At 56.3% G+C, this 17,330-nt stretch overlaps 4 protein-coding genes across 4 annotated transcripts, besides 11 other annotated features; 1 reads left to right on the forward strand and 3 right to left on the reverse strand.

Moving 5' to 3' along the window:
* Positions 1-547: 547 nt before the first annotated feature.
* Positions 548-581: a tandem repeat.
* A 1,312-nt stretch (positions 582-1,893) lies between these two features.
* Positions 1,894-1,938: a tandem repeat.
* Positions 1,939-2,556: 618 nt separating this feature from the next.
* Positions 2,557-2,621: a tandem repeat.
* A 738-nt stretch (positions 2,622-3,359) lies between these two features.
* On the reverse strand, positions 3,360-8,213 carry EKO05_0011226 (Bud site selection protein bud4; the record flags this gene model as incomplete). Its single annotated transcript, XM_059637945.1, has 6 exons — positions 3,360-4,028; positions 4,077-4,813; positions 4,863-5,265; positions 5,392-7,941; positions 8,021-8,146; positions 8,196-8,213. The coding sequence occupies 6 exons, from the start codon at positions 8,211-8,213 to the stop codon at positions 3,360-3,362; spliced, it is 4,503 nt and encodes a 1,500-aa protein (XP_059493928.1).
* Positions 3,627-3,660: a tandem repeat.
* Positions 6,150-6,200: a tandem repeat.
* Positions 6,651-6,703: a tandem repeat.
* Positions 7,324-7,345: a tandem repeat.
* Positions 8,214-8,302: 89 nt separating the features above from the next.
* Positions 8,303-8,333: a tandem repeat.
* Positions 8,334-8,448: 115 nt separating this feature from the next.
* On the forward strand, positions 8,449-11,188 carry EKO05_0011227 (RNA helicase; the record flags this gene model as incomplete). The annotated part of the gene is made up of 3 exons (XM_059637946.1): positions 8,449-8,508; positions 8,572-9,230; positions 9,298-11,188. The coding sequence occupies 3 exons, from the start codon at positions 8,449-8,451 to the stop codon at positions 11,186-11,188; spliced, it is 2,610 nt and encodes an 869-aa protein (XP_059493929.1).
* Positions 9,148-9,196: a tandem repeat.
* Positions 9,521-9,567: a tandem repeat.
* Positions 10,022-10,052: a tandem repeat.
* A 2,400-nt stretch (positions 11,189-13,588) lies between the features above and the next one.
* Positions 13,589-14,251, reverse strand: EKO05_0011228 (uncharacterized protein; the record flags this gene model as incomplete). The annotated part of the gene is made up of 1 exon (XM_038947506.1): positions 13,589-14,251. The coding sequence occupies one exon, from the start codon at positions 14,249-14,251 to the stop codon at positions 13,589-13,591; it is 663 nt and encodes a 220-aa protein (XP_038792418.1).
* A 1,503-nt stretch (positions 14,252-15,754) lies between these two features.
* Positions 15,755-17,186, reverse strand: EKO05_0011229 (uncharacterized protein; the record flags this gene model as incomplete). The annotated part of the gene is made up of 2 exons (XM_038944488.1): positions 15,755-17,047; positions 17,121-17,186. The coding sequence occupies 2 exons, from the start codon at positions 17,184-17,186 to the stop codon at positions 15,755-15,757; spliced, it is 1,359 nt and encodes a 452-aa protein (XP_038792419.1).
* Between the last annotated feature and the right edge of the window lie 144 nt (positions 17,187-17,330).

Here is a 17,330-nt window from a genome sequence, read left to right on the forward strand (position 1 = left end):
CATACATGGCGCTGATGCTGATGGCGGTGTGGCCGTCGACTGGTGAATGTGGGTATCGTTGTCTCTCAGCCTTCCTGGTTCTGTTGATCTCAGACTTGAAGTTTCCTGGGTTCTGCGGTTGTAGTTCCTGATCTTGGAATGTCTCCTTTTTCCTCCTCTCTGTCCGGTTGTCCGAGGTCTTGGTCTTCCTCTTGTTCGCACTCTGCCTCAGTTTGAACGCTGCGGTATCAGTACTGCTGCTTCTACCACTGTTAGATCGAAATCCCGAACCTGATTCAGAACTCGCTCGCACGCTCTCTTCCCACGCTGCATAATCTCTAAAATCTCTCTCTGACTTCTCGTTTCTTACCCACCGCGTCTTCAGTTGACTCTAGACTGCTACCTCGTCCGCGTCATTGTCCGTTCGGCACTGACGGCGTGTTGTGCACATACACTTCTTGCGTTTCCTACCCCTGTCCCGGATATTTGTAGACGCAGTATCCCTTTCGAAAGGCGTCGTGGGTGAAGTCGTGGAAGGCGTCGTGGGTGAAGTCGTGGAAAGACGCGCTTTCGATTTCGATTTCGATTTCGACTTCGGTTTCACTTTCCCTCTCGAATCGCTATGCGCGTCGGCGCTGCGCCATGCTGCTACAGAAGTGGCTTTCCAGCCGTCTGGAGTAATACGGTATTGAAATTCTTGTGGACGCGGACTCGGTAGGGGAGAGACAGTGTTGGGTGGGTGTGTTGCGTATGGACTCGCATCTGATATCCCATCTGCGCTGGGTGAGTGGCGATGTGTCGACTCGTGGACTGCATAGCGCGCAGTCCGAGGTCCTTGTGATATTATCTCAGAATCCAGCGTATCATCATACATCCCATGGTGAGGTCCAGGATACGACACACCATCCCCATGCAGCTGGTTTGTATACCCTCTACTCAATTCTAACGCCGTGTATCCCATCGGCGCACGCGGTCTGTTCACCATCCTGAAATCTAGAGGGCGTCCCGAGTGCTGTTTCGGTAGTTTTGCCCATGCAGATGCTTTCGTGTGGGACGTCTCGCTCGAAAGCTCTCCTAGATCTGTGTTTTCGTTCTCATTCGCACTTTGATTCTCTTCGAACCCACCGCCCCAAAACTCCACCTCTTCGTCCCGGTGTCTCCTCCTTAGCCTGGCCTCCAGATTTGGATCCGTGGGGCAGTAAACGGGCGCCCGGCCCCCCACATCCAGTTCCAGGTCCGTGTCTCTATCGCCATGACGTCGATGTCGATACAGGCGTTGTGCAGAAATCCGTGAATAGGCTGATTTCGTGCCCACAGGAACGAGGATCATAGCCTCGTGAGTCTCGAAGGGTACGAGCGGCGGCGGAGTGGAGGACGTATTGCCCATGTCCGATCGCCTCACTCGCTGAATCCGAGCGTTGGCGAGCGAGACAGATGTGCGCAGATCGTGTATGGAAAGGACTCGACGGCCAGAAAGCAACGTAACCAGGAAAAATTTACTCCAACGAACAGAACAACACGCAGCAAACAGTCAAGATGCGACTGCTGCAGATTCCGGAGTCGACAGGCGAGGGGCAAATACAACGTCTGACAAGTTCAAACAGAACGCCCGGGCTGCAACGAGTCTACACGGGCGTCTTGATGGCGCCACAATATGCCAGTCATTGTTTGCCCCAACCCCGTGAGTCGCACGAGTTGCACGAGTTGCACAAGTGGGTAGCTGGAAGACGTGCACACAACGTGGTAGTACAACACAGGTAAATCCACAAACAAACACCCAAACACCCAAACAACCAGACCAAAAAGCAAAACAAGAAACGTCCAGACGAAAACGCCAAAGCCAAAAAAAAAGAAAGTAATGAACAGAAAAGAGAAGAGAACAGAATAGGCGAGCAAGAACCCCCGAGCAGAAGAAAACAACAAACACATAGCTAACCGGCCAACCAACCAATCAATCAAAGACAGAACATCCGCGAGGTCAAGTCCATCGACCCAGCCAGCGCGCAAGCACCGTCTCGAGCAAACCTGCAAGCCCGAACCCCGCAACTACTCCCCGGAGCAACTCCTCACCCGCCCACACTTCCAAGGAACAAAAGAGAATGAATAGTTGGGTGTAAGCAGACCCGACGACTTGTTTCCCGCCGGGAGAACGACATGGTGGGTTCTTATTGTTTAGTCGGGACGAGAGGGTAGTATATATAGGTCAGATTAATTTGTTAACAAACGAGGATTTACACTCTGTTCTGCTCTGTAAGTTAGGACCAGTATTGTAGTTTGTATACCATCTACGTATTCTTATTCAACGCGATAAGTTAGTGGTCTTATTAAAGAGGGATAGCTTTTATGTCTAGCGTGTAGCATCGTCTACTGCTAACCTAGTATTAGCATCAAGTATAATTTCAACCACAAAGCTAATTTACAGCCTAAGTATGTATTTGTACCTTTTAGTATGCTTAGCGTACATCGTACGTAGAGTAGTAGTCTAACAGAGTTTTTATCTAAAACAACCTTTCTATTTCTATTTCTACATATAAAGATTTATACACTACGTACTAAATTATATAACAATGTAGTAAGTCTCTCTTTTTCTTCTCTTTTTCTCTTCTCTCTCATTCTCTCCTCTCTCTTTTTCTACCTACTCTTTACAACTTATAGAGTCTAGTATAATCATCTTGTCTATAACACATATAGTACGTAGAGCAGTAGTCTAACAGAATTTTATCTAAAACAACCTTTCTATCTCTATTTTTATGTATAAGGATGTATATACTACGCACTAAATTATACAACTACATAGCAAGTCTCTTTTTCTACTATCTCTTCCTATAGCTCTACCTTCTTAATTAGAGAGTTTAGTGTAATCGTCTCGTCTGCATATTTCCCTAATAGACTGTTAAAAGTGTGTAGAGTCACTTCATCACGCACGCAGATGAGAAGTGTGAAAGTAGGGTAGATGGTAACGTCATGTATTTCCTCAGACTCGTTACGTTGCGTCGTCTGCACGTTGCTCATTACACAGAGGTACCGTCGTGGCATCGCTGATGCATGCATTCCACCCTGCCCCAACGCCCGACGCCAAACAGACCAGCCAAGCCAAACATGTGACGGTAGGAAAACGCGGGCAATAATAACAGATACAAGAAGAAGATGCACCTCCTTTTACGATTTGGATCCAAAGAGAGGACGCGAGCCAGAAGTGTGTGTAGTCGAATCAACCTCGGCGGCTCGATCGGTTGGGTGCACAGCACTGCGCCGTCGTCGCCGCCGCAAAAACCGCAATCTGAGTCTCTGTAGAACCTACATGGAAGCGAAGAAGCACGTAAGTAAATATCCAAGGAAGCGTAGCGAGACATCGATGGGCCTGGTGAGGGAGGGGGTGCTTAGAAGATCATCGATCGAACCTGGTCTCTGCGCCCTTTGCTACCCGTGTCGGGCTGCATCTGGGTTTGCGGCCTCGGGCGCGGTGCTGGCGCGGGCGCCATGCGAGGGTCGCGCTCCTTTGGCGGCGGTGTGGGCGCGAACGATTGTGTCCGCGCGTGTGCTGGCTTGACGGGGCTGGACGGAGTCGACTTGCTGTAGACCTCGTGCGACTGGGTGCGGGTGTGAGAGGGTCGGCGGGTCGCGTCTCCCCCTGGGTTGGGAGCGCCGGCCTTGGACTTGGGCTTGGTCGCCTTGTCCTTGCGCTCCTTCTCGAGCACCATGTGGGTCCAGGCCTTGCCAGAGGCAATGTCTTTGCCGACGCACTCAGACAGGACCTTCATCCAGTCCTCCTTCTTCTCACGGTCGTCGGCGTAGAAGTCAATGACCTCGCCGTTTGCAAAGCGGATGCGGAAACCTTCCTCGACAAACATGTAGCCCTCCTCGTCTTCTGCGAATGCCGATTTGCGGCGGCCTCCAGACTTGGTCGCGGATGGCTGCTTCAGCGCGCTCTTGTCATCAAGCAACTTGGTGGCCTTTGCGAGGTTGATGGTGGCGCGACGCTGCAGTGTCGTCTCGTGGAAAGCCGTCAAGACTGTGCCGTTCAAGCGGAAAAAGCGGCGGCGCCAGTACTGGATGATGTCAGCGTGGCTCTGTCTGTCATGTATGGATGCACGTACCGGGCAGTCACCGCCTTGTTGGCTCAGGAAACCCTCCCAGGTCTTGTCCTTGACCTCTTCGGCCTCCTTGAGCTCGCGAACGCAGGCGTTCATGCTCTTGGGCATGTCGTCGTCGGTCGCGTTCTTGGGCTTGGGCACATACAGAAGCTGGACGGTAAGCTTGCCGACGCGGTAGGGCGGTCGCCGAACGACACCACCACGCTTGCTCTTGACGCTGCTGACCCCACTGTCATCGACAGCCCACTCGTTGAAGCAGGGAATGTCGACAGTCAGAGGACGTCCGTACGCGTGGCTCTCGTGGTTGCTGAGGCAGACGTAGGCGCGCGCGAAGGAACCATCCTGGCCGACAAGGTCGTGCAGGAGATCCCAGGCGGTGGCCTTTTGGTTGCGCTTGGCGGCAGCCTGGGCGTCTTGCTGCTGTTGAAGAGCAAGACGGTCGGCCTCCTCCTGTGCACGGCGCTCTTGCTCCTTGCGCTTCTTGGGAGACGAGAGGAGGTTGCGGAATGTTGAACCCGACGTCTTCTTCGTGACAGCCCTCGGTGGGGCGGCCGTAAACACCTCTGGTTGACGCGCTGGCGGCTCAAGCTTGGTCTGCAAGGTAAGCTGGAACTCGAGGTCGTCGAGAACGACGAGCTCAAACTCTTGTCCGATCGGAGCAGAGTGACCCAGCTCCAGCCATGAGGTGGTGACACAGTGCAGACCGTTGTCGAGCGTCAGCTGGAACCATGTGCGCTCAGCTGCAGGGTGGTGTTAGCGTTGCATTCGGGGTGACGTGGGTACACTTACTTTTCGGCAGCGGGAGGTCGAGATCCTTGACACCAATCACCTTGACGAATACACGACCGCGCTCCTCGCCGTCCTCGAACTCATCGTCACCCTGCTCGGTGACGGCATCGAGAGCAGCAACAGCAGATTCCTGGCCGGGAAGCGGAGGAGCGACACCAGAGGTGCGGGCCTTGCGGGCTCCCGATGCAGTTCGGAGGCTCTTGCGGCGGGCCTTGCCGTTCCACGGCTCGGTGGTCCAGGCCTTCTTGCGCTCGTAGCTGGCCTTGCGAGTGGGAGCTTTCGCGAGCTTCTCGCCCGTGGTGGAGTCAGCCGTGGCAGCGGTTTCTGCAGCACGGGCTTCGTCGCTGAACTGTCGGCTGCTGGCAACGACGACCTTTGTGTTTTCTCGCATGAGGTAGCCCTTCTGTGCGGGGAGAGAGTGGTTAGCGGGACTGTGGGTAGAGACGAACCTTGACGCGTCATGGGCTGGTCGTGCAGCCGTAGACGTCGGGAATCGAGCGGAAGAGGGTAGAGGAAAAAGGAGGCCTACCTTTTGAGACTCGATGATCTTGTCAAACTCGTTGTCGAGGCCGAAGCTGAGGTCGTTGTTGTCGTCGCCCAAGTCCAGATCGAGCATGCGCCTCTCCATTGTGGCAAGGCTCAGCTGAGAGTCTTCATCCACGTGGCCAATCTCAAAGTTGAGCGACTGGCGCTTCGGGCTTCTCTCAGGGACCGGGGGAGGGTAGGTTCCACTGACTTGGCGGCGGGTAGCTGCCATGTCGACCTCGTCGGGGATGAGCGAAGGACGCGTCCTAAGCTTGTGGCCGCCCGTACCGCGGATGGTCGCCTCGCGCTGGGGTACCTCGACGTCCGAGTCTACCTCGGGCGGTGAGATGACGACCGGGTTTCGAACGACAGAATCCGGGCTGCCAGCCCCGTCTGATGTTGCGTACTCTTCCTCGGCGCCCACTTCATCAGCGTCAGGCGTGGCAGGACGGTGCAGGAAGTCGCGCATAGCCTCGAGCTTGGGAGCCGTGTCCAGAGGGCTTGGTGCGGTGGTAAAGGATGCCTTGAGAGGATCGAGGCTCAAGTCCATGGATCGCTCGCGATCAAAGTTGGCAAAGAGCTCATCCTGACGAGCCTTCTTCTCTGCCGCAGACGGGGAGTCGGGAGCGACGGTAGGTGTCGGTGGTCCAGAGCTGTCGATGGTGCTTTGTGATGTCGGCTGCTCCTCGGGGTGCTCCTCGTGGTGCTCCTCGTGGTGCTCCGCCGTGGACAGTACAGCCGGTTGAGCAGGTTCCTCGTATGGCTGCTCGTCTGGCTGCTCGTCTGGCTGCTCGTCTGGCTGCTCGTCTGGCTGAGACGAGTACTGGCTGATGCTGGCATCGTCTCCCACCGACTCGGCCTCATCCGTGTCGTGTTTGACTGGATGACGAATGACTGAGCTCTGCGAGTCGTCTGAGCCCTCGCGATCAAACTGCTCGCCATCGTAGTCGTCGATCTGAGAGAGGGTGGAGCCGTCGACATGCTGATATGCGTCGAGAAGGCTGTCGGCCTCGGATTCGGGGATTGGCTGAGGCTGGTGGGCCGTCTCGTCGAAGTTGGACGAGCATTCGCGGGAAGGAATGGGGACATCAGGATCGAGATCGGCCAGGTTGCCGTAGCTGCGCTCAGGACTCGACTCGGCATCGTAGGCGTAGCTCTCTTCCTGGTCGTCGAACTTCTGGCTCTTGACCCTGCGCAGAATGGACTCGCGCGAGATGCGAGGAATCGAAGGGTCCTGCTCGTTGTCGGCGGTAAGGACCGATGCGTCGTCGTCGACGTCGACCTCATCCACGTGGACCGCTACCTCGCCCTCGGCGGTCTTGTCGTGGCTCTCCTGGGTCGGGGTGGAGGTGTCGCGGTCGCCATCAAAGTTCATAAGACGAAGGCGGTCTTCCAGAGACATGGAGCTTTCGCGTCTGTTGAGGAGATCGGCCTTGGAGAAGCCGGAAACGGGAGGGGGCTGGGGTAGTGACCTCGACGCGTCGCCACCGCTCGAGCCCGGCCGGTTCAGGCCCATGCCAGGAAGAGGTGGGAGTGGCCTGGGCGAGCCTTCGGAGGGCTGTGAGGCCTGTGGCGAGCCGGTGGGAGCGCCGTTGGGCTGTGCGCCGGCGGCGGGGCTGGAATCGCGCTGGTCGAAGACGTCGTCGTAGAGGTCGGTCAAGGATGTGTTTGCGTTGTCTGGGCTCACGTGGCGCCAGTCCTCGGGAAGGACGACGGGCGTCTTCTCCGTGTCTTCGAGCGAGGCGTCGAAGCTGTCGTCCTGGTCGAAGCTCATCTCTTCCTCGTCGTCCGTCTCCTCGTAGCTGCCCTCGCGCGAGCCTGAGGCTGCTGAAGGGTCGGGCGTGACCAGCTCGTACTCTGTGATGGTGGGTGGAGCGGCGTCGAAGGTCACGCTCTTGGCATGGCGGCGCAGTGCGCGCGGTGTCGGGTGCTTCATGTCGTCGTCGTCGTCGTCGTCGGACAGGACGCTCGCGTCTGGGTTGTAGTGCGGCGAGTTGAAGCGGCCATTGTTGACGAGCGACGACTTGGTGGGGGAGGCGCGGCCAGCAGACGATGAGGGACGGTCTTTTGTCGGCGAAGAAAAGGGCGAGGCGAAGGTGGACTGTGTGGGCAGCTTGGCGGGTGATGTCTGGATGGAGCTCAGTGTGGGGGCGTGTGACGACTTGTCGGCGCGGCGGTGGCTCTCGTCCGGCGAGGGGTGGTGCTGGCGCAGGCCGTTGAGACCGGCGCCAGCGAAGGCGTTGCCCTGGATGGAGGTGCTCAGGGGGCGACCGGCAGCCAGGGGGCGGTCCAAGGGCTGGAGCGAGGTGGGGTCGTAGGCGTGCATCTGCTCACGGGCGAAGATGCTGCTGTTCTTGACACGCGACTGCTTCTTGAGGTTCTCAATGGAGCTGCGCTTGGGCGACAGGGGCTGCTGGGCATCATCGTTGAAGCTGTTCTCCGAGTTCTCCAGGCGGTCGCGTGGGGAGGTGGTCTGCTCTTTCCAGAACAGGCGCGGGCTGTTCTGGAAAGGCGAGGAGGCAAAGGGCGAGGATTCCTTGGGGAGAAGGATGCGCTGGCGACGTCAGTGAACCGGTCGAGAGGAGAGAGGCGTGTCGCGGCACGTCACGTCACGTCACTTGATGCGGGCGTACCTTTGTTGTCTGGTCGAAGCTTGGAGAATTCCTCCTGTGCTCGCCGGGCGCAATCTCGGAGAGCGGACGGGCTGTGGCCTTTGCGGGCGAGGCGGTCGGCGTTTTGTTGATGCGCAGCGGCGAGACCTGCACGTGGTCAGGAGGGGCGCTGCGAGGGAGGGTCAGCAAGACGTACCGCTTCGTTGCGCGACATGGCGAGGCGCGGGGGCTGTTAGAGGAAGACTGCAGCGCGGGTGGAAGCGTTGTGGGGATGTGAGTGAGGAATGGCGGCGCCGTTGAGGCGGTGTGGTGTGGTGTGGTGAGTGTGCAGTGGGCGTGTAGATGGCGATGGGTGTGCAGTGCGCGGGCGCAGAAGTCAACAAAGGCCAACCAGGCAGGACAAACACTCGATAAGGATGCGCGCTCCTTAGCAATGGAGCAATGGAGCAATGGACGACAACAAAGACAAACAAAGAAGCGAAGGGCGGATCCGACTCGACGCTCTGCTGGTGGTTGGACAGGAGGAGAGGAGGGGCGGTGCAACTGAGATCAGGCACTTGCAGCACTTGTAGCCTCTGATCGGCCGGGGTCCATCGAGTTTATCAACACGCCCGCAGTCGAGCGCAGTTGCCAGGGCGACGCCTGATGGCCGGGACCGTTCGCAGCGCCCAGTCCGTGCACCCGTCTGCTCTCCCGCGCCCGAGCCCAAGAGGAAAAGCGGGCGAGGCCAGCACGTGAGCGAAGTCTCGCCTGGACTGCTCGCTGCCCTCCAGTCTGCCGCTGCCCTCCAGTCTGCCGCTGCCCTCCAGTCTGCCGCTGCCCTCCAGTCTGCCGCTGCCCTCCAGTCTGCCGCTGCCCTCCAGTCTGCCGCTGCCCTCCAGTCTGCCGCTGCCCTCCAGTCTGCCGCTGCCCTCCAGTCTGCCGCTGCCCTCCAGTCTGCCGCTGCCCTCCAGTCTGCCGCTGCCCTCCAGTCTGCCGCTGCCCTCCAGTCTGCCGCTGCCCTCCAGTCTGCCACATCCACACCGCCGCCCTCGCCGTCCTCCAGTCTACCACTGCCACATCGCTGCCCTCGCCGCTCTCGCCATGCTGCGCCAGACCACCCGCGTCTGCGCCTTCTGCGAGGTGCGCTCGCTGCTACGGACAGCCCCGTCCCCGTCCCCGTCCCCGTCCCAGTCCCAGTCCCAGTCCCAGTCCCAGACACGCCTCTACACCCAAGTGCAGCGCGACCGCAGTGAACCAAGCGACCGTGCGAACCACCCGCGCTCACCCCTCCCGCCGCGCTCTCGCCCGCCGCCCAGATCCCGCGACCGCGCCTCCTTCTCCCCCGACCGCGCCTTCAACTCGCGCCTGGGCCCCCAACGAGCGCGCCGCGAGGCAGAGCGCTCCCGCCAGCGCCCCACCCACGGCCGCGACACGCTGCAGCTCTCGCCCGCCGTCGCTCGACACGCCGCCGACCAGCCCAAGAGGAAGCCCCGCGAGCCCTACGCGTTCCTGAACAAGACGCGCGCACCGCCCATGCTGGAGCGCGAGCGCGAGAGGGCCAGCGAGCGCGCACACGCAGACCGCGACAGAAACCCCCGTGCCCGAGACGCCGACAAGCAGCGCACCAAGCCCGACGCCGACAAGCGGCGCACCAAGCCCGACGCCTTCCACGCCCTCAAAATGCAGCGCTCGCTCCACGAGATCCCCTACGCCGCGCGCAAGGCCGTCAAGGCCAAGCTCGACCACTACGACGCCTTCGACAAGTTCCCCCTCGCCGACCCCGTCCAGGCCGCCGTCCGGGACGCCCTGCCCGGCCTCGAGTACCGCAACCCCACCCCCGCCCAGGCCCTCGCCATCCCCGCCCTGCTCGGCCTGCGCAAGGAGAAGCGCTCGCGCAGCCCCTCCAGGAACACGCCCGGCCCCGACGCCTTCCTGCTCGCCGCCGAGACCGGCTCCGGCAAGACGCTCGCCTACCTCCTGCCCACCCTCGACGCCATCAAGCGCGACGAAGTCCAGGACAAGGAAGACGAGGAAGCTGCAGCCGCCGCTGCCGCCGCCGCCGCCGCCGCCGTCGTCGACGACCCCACCACCACCAAGCGCAACGACATGTTCGACGTCCCCGAGCCCTCGGTCAACAAGGCCGTCGACCCCGCCCGCCCCCGCGCCATCATCCTCGTCCCCTCCGCCGAGCTCGTCGCCCAGGTCGGCGCCGTCGCAAAGTCGCTCTCCCACACCATCAAGTTCCGCGCAGCCCCCATCAGCGCCAAGATGAGCGCCACCGTCATCCGCAACCGCCTCTTCAGCGAGCACGGCGTCGACGTCGTCATCGCCACGCCCCCGCTGCTCGCCAGCATCGCAGAGTCCAACCCCAACATCCTCGCCCGCGTCACCCACCTCATCTGCGACGAGGCCGACTCGCTCTTCGACCGCTCCTTCAAGCCCAGCACCACCGACATCCTCGACCGCGCCACCCCCAGCCTCAAGCAGCTCATCCTCTGCTCCGCCACCATCCCCAAGTACCTCGACAAGTACCTCCTCCACACCTTCCCCGACATGCACCGCCTCGTCACCCCCAACCTCCACGCCATCCCGCGACGCGTCCAGCTCGGCGTCGTCGACGTCAACAAAGACCCCTACCGCGGCAACAAGATGCTCGCCTGCGCCGACACCATCTGGCAGATCGGCAAGAGCACCGCCGAGTTCGACCCGGTCCAAGGCAACGAGACCGTCCACGTCAAGCGCATCCTCGTCTTCGTCAACGAGCGCGAAGACACCGAGGCCGTCGCCGAATACCTCTGCCAAAAGGGCATCGACGCCCTCGCCTTCCACCGCGACACCGACCCCGTCCGCCAGGCCAAGACCCTCGCCTCCTTCACCGACGGCTCCATCTCGCCCTCGTTTGGCCAGAAGAAGCGCCTCGACGGCGAGGACGAGGCCCAGCCCACGCCCACGACCTCTCGATCCCTCCCCAACACCAAAGTCATCGTCACCACCGACCTCGGCTCCCGGGGCATCGACACCGTTTCCGTCCGCCACGTCATCCTCTACGACGTCCCCCACACCACCATCGACTTCATCCACCGTCTCGGCCGCACAGGCCGCATGGGCCGTCGCGGACGCGGTATCGTCCTCCTGGGTCCTGGCGATCGTGCGGACGTGGTGAGGGAGGTCAAGGACGCCATGTTTAGAGGCGAGGCCCTAATCTAGACAATACAATGATTGTGTAGACATAGCAGGGAGGTAAAAGACGCCATGTTTAGAGGCGAGGCCCTGATCTAGACAATACAATGATTGTGCAGACATAGCAGGGAGGTGAAAGACGCCATGTGTAGAGGCAAGGCCCTGATCTAGATAATATAATAATTGTGCAGACATAGTAAGGAAGGTTAAGGACGCTATGTTTAGAGGCGAGGCCCTGATCTAGACAATACAATGATTGTGCGGACGTGGCAGGGAGGTGAAAGACGCCATGTGTAGAGGCAAGGCCCTAATCTAGACAATACAATAATTATGTAGACGTAGCAGGGAGGTTAAGGACGCTATGTGTAGAGGCGAGGCCCTAATCTAGACAATACGTCGATTGTTCTTTTTGTCCACAGTCCTAGACGGTCCCGTTGTACGATATCTGTAGTGCATTGCATAGCAAGGCGTTGCTGCATGACAACATCCCGGTCAAACCCTAACAAGACATGCCAAGACAACGAGATCAAATAGCCTGTCCAACATCCACCACCTTGAACCCACACCTGCTTATCGTGCTTCCTTTTATTGATCCTACTGCACAATATATCTATAAGAACACCTCTACCTCCCTTCTTGAAATCTACATTTTTTACTAGATTCTAGACTCTTAGTTTTTTATTATACAGTACTACTTATATCTATCTATCTGTAAATAACACCTACTGTATAAAGAGAGAGAAGGTAGATTAGATACTAATAGACTTGTCTTAGAATTCCAACTATATATCTGTAATACGTACAGCTCTATACTACTGCACTCTATACCTACAAGCTAGTAATGTTAGAATAGAGATTCGCTATTAGTGTAGTGCTCTATTAGATCTGTGCCGCTGTGCTCCTTGTCCACGAGCTAGGGGTGTAGGGATGGGGGTTTGCTATTTTTGTAATGCTGTGTTGCCTGCGTCTTTGCGCGTGTAGAGGCTGATTAAGTTGCTTTCCCCACCAAGCGACTTCCGTCCACGACACTCACGGCTCAGCAGCTCCATCCTATTCATCAAAGACTTGACATCATCTTGGCTACGAATCGTCAACAACGTAAGACCGATACGGAAAGAAGAGTGTTGGTGAACCGTCCCTTAATACAGAACTGCTAAGAACAGTGCCTGGCTTTCGGGCTTCTTTGCGTCTGAACCTGCAGAAGATGAAGTCACGGACCATGACCTGAGCTTCGAACACTTGGATCAGTACACCAAAGCTTACCGCACCGGAAAGCCCGAAGCCATGATGGAACTCTACCCCGGCAACTTCGTCTACTCCGACTTCAGTGCGCCCGTCCCTTCCCACCCACGCGAGACACGCTGATGAAAGACACGTACAACAAGACCTTCCACAACTTCCACATCCTGGACATCAAACCCATGTCTGTACATGGGCACAAGGATTTCACGGCCTGGGAGTGGGAGATTACGTGCCAGCCGGCTGTTGATAACGACACGGGAGCGAAGATAGCAAAGTGGGGTGCGAAGCCGAAGAAGTCGGTGGGGTATACGTTGATGTGGTTGGAGGTGGCAAGATGTTGTGAAACAATGACTATGTGCAGATGAAGGATGTGTAGCTATGACATCGGAACGGTGCTTTTGAACTTCCGGCAGCCTGACAGCAGGGCTCGTCGACAACCACCGCAAATGACTTTGTCGTCTGCAACACGGCATCCATGTAGTCCGTCCCGTGCCAGCCTCTTGATGGGATCTCGCATCTCCTCTTGCTTAAGCTTGGCTGCACGATATAGTCCCAGAACGGCAGGCGTATTGACCTTCTTTCTGTAGACAGGTCTGCTTGTGAGCACTGTTCAGCATCTGGCCACGAGAACAGACTAGCTCTTCAAACCGTAGGCTGGTCGATACTCGGTATGCCAGACTCCGTTCCTAATAAGAGTCGGTTTCTGTATCTGTACTCTCACTGACTTACGTGTGTCGTTTTTTTCCTGCACAAAGGACAGGGGGATGACATGAGCTGCATCTCCACCCCGAGAACCCATGGCGATTGATCAGAGTTTCCTCATCCCGTCTCCGCATGAGAAAACATCTCGTACCGATAACGGGATGACCACGATATTCATGCTCAAACGCTAGGGTCGTGAGTATCCTCTTTTCTAGGCGTAGAAGGATGCCATGAGCTCTTGACAAACAACATCTGCATAAGTTATTCTTCATTACGAAGATTGGTGATCAAGCTGTTTCATGACGCTCTATGGTTAGGCGGATGAGTGTGAATGCGCCTGAGCGAAAATAGCCTCACGACTCCAACCAGCCCCTCTTTCTCTCATGCTGAGGTTACATGCCATGCAAAGCACGTGTCTTCTCAATACCATCAAAGATTGTTTTCTGCTAACGGGCTTCCACGGTGCTTGGAAGAAAACTTCTCCTACAACAGCAGACCGCCAAACACACATGCAGCAATGCCAACAAAACCCCCTCCGAAGACCATACCGTTGACTGCCGCACCGGCCGTAGAAGCCTGGGCAGGTGCAGAACCCGTTCGAGATGCGCTTGAAGATGCAGCGGCGCTACCTGACCCCGGCATTGGCGTGACGCTTGCTGTCGATGCGCTTGAAGGTACACTCCGAGCTGCAGTCTGCGACGCTATTGCAGACGAGCTCCCGGCCACGGAACCTGTAAGAACCAGCTCCTCCGTACCCGCAGTGACCGTCAAGGTCAGCTTGCCAATCTCGGTACCCTCGTAAGTCGTCGTGCTCGATCCCGGGAAGTTGGCCTCACTGCCGCCAGCAGTTTCCTTGCACACCGCACTGCTGGATGCAAGCACGCAATCCTGGGTTGCGGTGAAATCGGTGTTGGGGTCCGACATGTCGACGTGGTAGGTCGAGCGTCCCACGACGAGGATGTTCTTGGGGAAGAGTCCGCAGTCGGCTGACATACACGCCAGCGCGAATGTGGTGGCGTCCTTGTTGGCGCCTACAACGGACGCAGCTACAGAATTGGCATCGCCGAAGACGTATGGGACGGTCATTGTGACCTGCTGAGCCGTAGCCAGAGTGATTATAGTCGAGAGAATGAGTGTGGAAATCATGGTGACGATGTGATCATCGCTGTAATGAGCAAACTAGTCCAAGGGCGTTGGCGAACTGCTGAAGGTTGGGCGCGAATACTAACGAGTGACGAATGCACGGGAACAGAAACGGGGTGAGTATGTCAAGACCGCGGCAGAATATATAGTCTTTCCGAGTCAGATATTTGGACATGGCACGCCTCGACAGGCTATCGCAAAAGGGGCTAGGCAACGTCACTGGTGGCGTTTATAGGGGATATTCGGCTGTTTCTGGTATCCAACTATCGACCGACCGTTGTTCTGCTGCAGTGAAAAGCCTTCAGAAAGTCCATGGCCCGAGTCATTGCATCGGAACCCAAAACATTCGCCCACAAACGCCCTCATCAGTCCGGTTGTCAGTCAAAAGCTTTGAGCGTCGTTGCACGGAATACAAGGCGCTAATACTAGCTCCCGAGGCACGGCTCTTAGTTCCGTGTGTCGATCATCCAACATGTCACAACCAAGGTTGTCAACGATCAAATGGATTTAATATTCTGAGTTGGTTTTGTTTGATTCCTTCAAAACAATCGAACTAACGTCCAGTACGCCTAACATCAAACAGAATCGATATTCCTGCTCCTTTTTATCAAATCTGTTTGAACTTGTTTGAATTCGCGTTGCACGTGAGGTTGTTAGGATACTTGTGATAGCTGCTGACGATCGATTTCCTGGGGTAGTTGGAACCCACCACCACTAGCTCAACACAGCAATTATATAGTAGCTTGAGCAAAAAGATAGCCTGTTCTGAGAGTAGAGTTAAACCTGCAAGCTTAAAAGCTCGTAGATTTCATCCAGACTAGCAGACGCTTGCTTAAGCAGCGGTGTTCGTAGACTTGGTTGCGGACCGCTAGCCTAGATCGAATCCCTTCTCTTCCTCCTCTTTTGATAGAATGTTCTTAAGACTGTAGAGATATATAGAATATACTAAACAGGTTATTGTAATATTATTGTTGTATTGTAACAGAGAAAGATTCTGGTACTAGCTTAGGTTTGGCATCCATCCATGAATGTCAATCATCTAGTACAATTGCCAAAAAAATCGCCAGCTACAACCACGCTGTAAATCTACTAACCCAGCTTGGTAATAATTAAAGTTATACTGCTGAGTTATTTATACTTGTCACGTTTACTCTAGCTCTGTTGTGGCGGATTAGGAGGAGCTACCTTAGTATTTGATATCGCCTTTTAGAGCCTCACAATTCTTAATAATCAAACAATTGTACAATTAAAACAGCTCCTATAATCTATCAAAGCCAATAAACAAAGCGCAACACCAGGGAATTGTCAAACAAACAAAACTGGGCTTCAAATATTGTTTGTTTTGTTTGTTGACAAGCTTGATCACAACCTGATGAACACAGGTTCAGAAGACAAGTGATGGAGTGCGCTTGTTGGTAATGGGACGATATTTAAGCACACCTCCTCTCCCGCAGTTGTCTGCGAATAGGTACAGCATAATCGATCTGTGCGTGAAACATTCTTCCGTCAATCCAGGTCCTCGAGCGCCCAATGAGGCCAAATCTCATCCTGCCTTGGTCTGCTGGCCAGGTTTCGATCTTGGATATGCTCGGCCAACGGCAGGTCTTCGTGCTGACTCCTTTCTCCCATACTCACTCCCCTGGCCTGGATCGTCCTAGCAAACCCCAGCGTCTGCATCTTCCATTGTTTCCTCCCAAGCTTGCCCTCAATCATGTCTGCCAGAGCTGTCGCATCAAAGCACGCCTGACTTGTACTGGCGACAGTGTGGGGCCGGAAGCCAGCAAGCGCATCGCCAATCAAGATGACGCGCCCGTCGAGAAACTCGTTGGTTGGCGATATGACGTCGGTGACGGCCTGGACGAAGGGCGTTTCTGTTGAACAAACAAGCTCTGCGAACTGCGGTGGGAGTTTCTCACGTGCAATCTTGCATTGTTTCTCCCACGCCTTGGGGTTGATTTTGCCCGGCGGTAGCGTGATGCGGTGGTAGTTGCCATCCACGTCTGTCATGAGTTCGCGGAACTCCTTTGAGCGGTCGGTCATGCCCCTGGGCTTCGTGTTTTTGTAGTACACAAAATTGATGAAACGTTTCCCAGGCGATAATACGCCGTTTGTGCCGGGGATGAGGTATGCCAGGATTTGGATGCCGGGGCAATGGAAGAACGTAAAACGCTCGCTGAAGGCTTCCAGAGTCTTAGGACTGACACTGTCCTCGCGGAGGGTGCCACGCAGAGCGACATAGCCAGCATATGTTCGCTCGACATCGGGTGAAAAGATTGAGCGGATGGTGGAGCTGGGGCCGTCCGCGCCGATAACGAGGCCTGCTTCTACCGAACCCTTGACCTTGTCGCTGGTCTCATACTCGATGACGAGTCTACCTCCTTCGCTCTCTTTTCTCCACATCCCTGTGACTTTGTGCCCATGCAGGTGCTTCACTGTGGAATTGCTATCGTCGCTTTCGGGGACCGAGCAGTATTCGCTTTCCAAACCGTCGACATTGGCGCGGAGCATGTAATATGCTAGATCCCAGCTCGTCATATTTTGTTTCACATCTTCTTTGTGCACAATCTCGCCGTCAATGTTCAGGTACTGCCTGCGCAGGCTGGAGACGGCCAGTTCGCGCCCACATCTGTCATATCTCTTGAAGAACGCGAGCGTGTCGCCACCCGCAACAATACCCGCGCCATGGTTGTTCAGGACCCGTTCGGGATTGCGCTCAAGTAATGTGATCGTATGGGCGTGCGGCGACGGAAGGCGCTTAAGGGCGAGTGCGGTTGCAAGACCTCCTAATGAAGCTCCTATCTATCGCGACGTCAGATGCATACGATGACGTAGTGCCATGTGGTCTCACGACCATCACCAAGAGGTTACTCACGATGACGACGTCCAGGTTCCTTGTTGTCGCGTGAGGAAATCCCTCGGACCGGATAGTTGAGTCCATCGGTCCGCGGTCACAATTGCAGAAAGAACAGTGCATCCTCTCATCCAGTATGTGTTTTCTACCGATCGGCATGCACGCCGTCAATCCGTCTCAAACATGATGTAGCTTCGGAGAGCCCCGATCGATGTGTATACGGTTATGCGT

Source organism: Ascochyta rabiei, chromosome 22, assembly GCF_004011695.2.
Source record: "Ascochyta rabiei chromosome 22, complete sequence".
Taxonomy (NCBI): Eukaryota; Fungi; Ascomycota; class Dothideomycetes; order Pleosporales; family Didymellaceae; genus Ascochyta; species Ascochyta rabiei.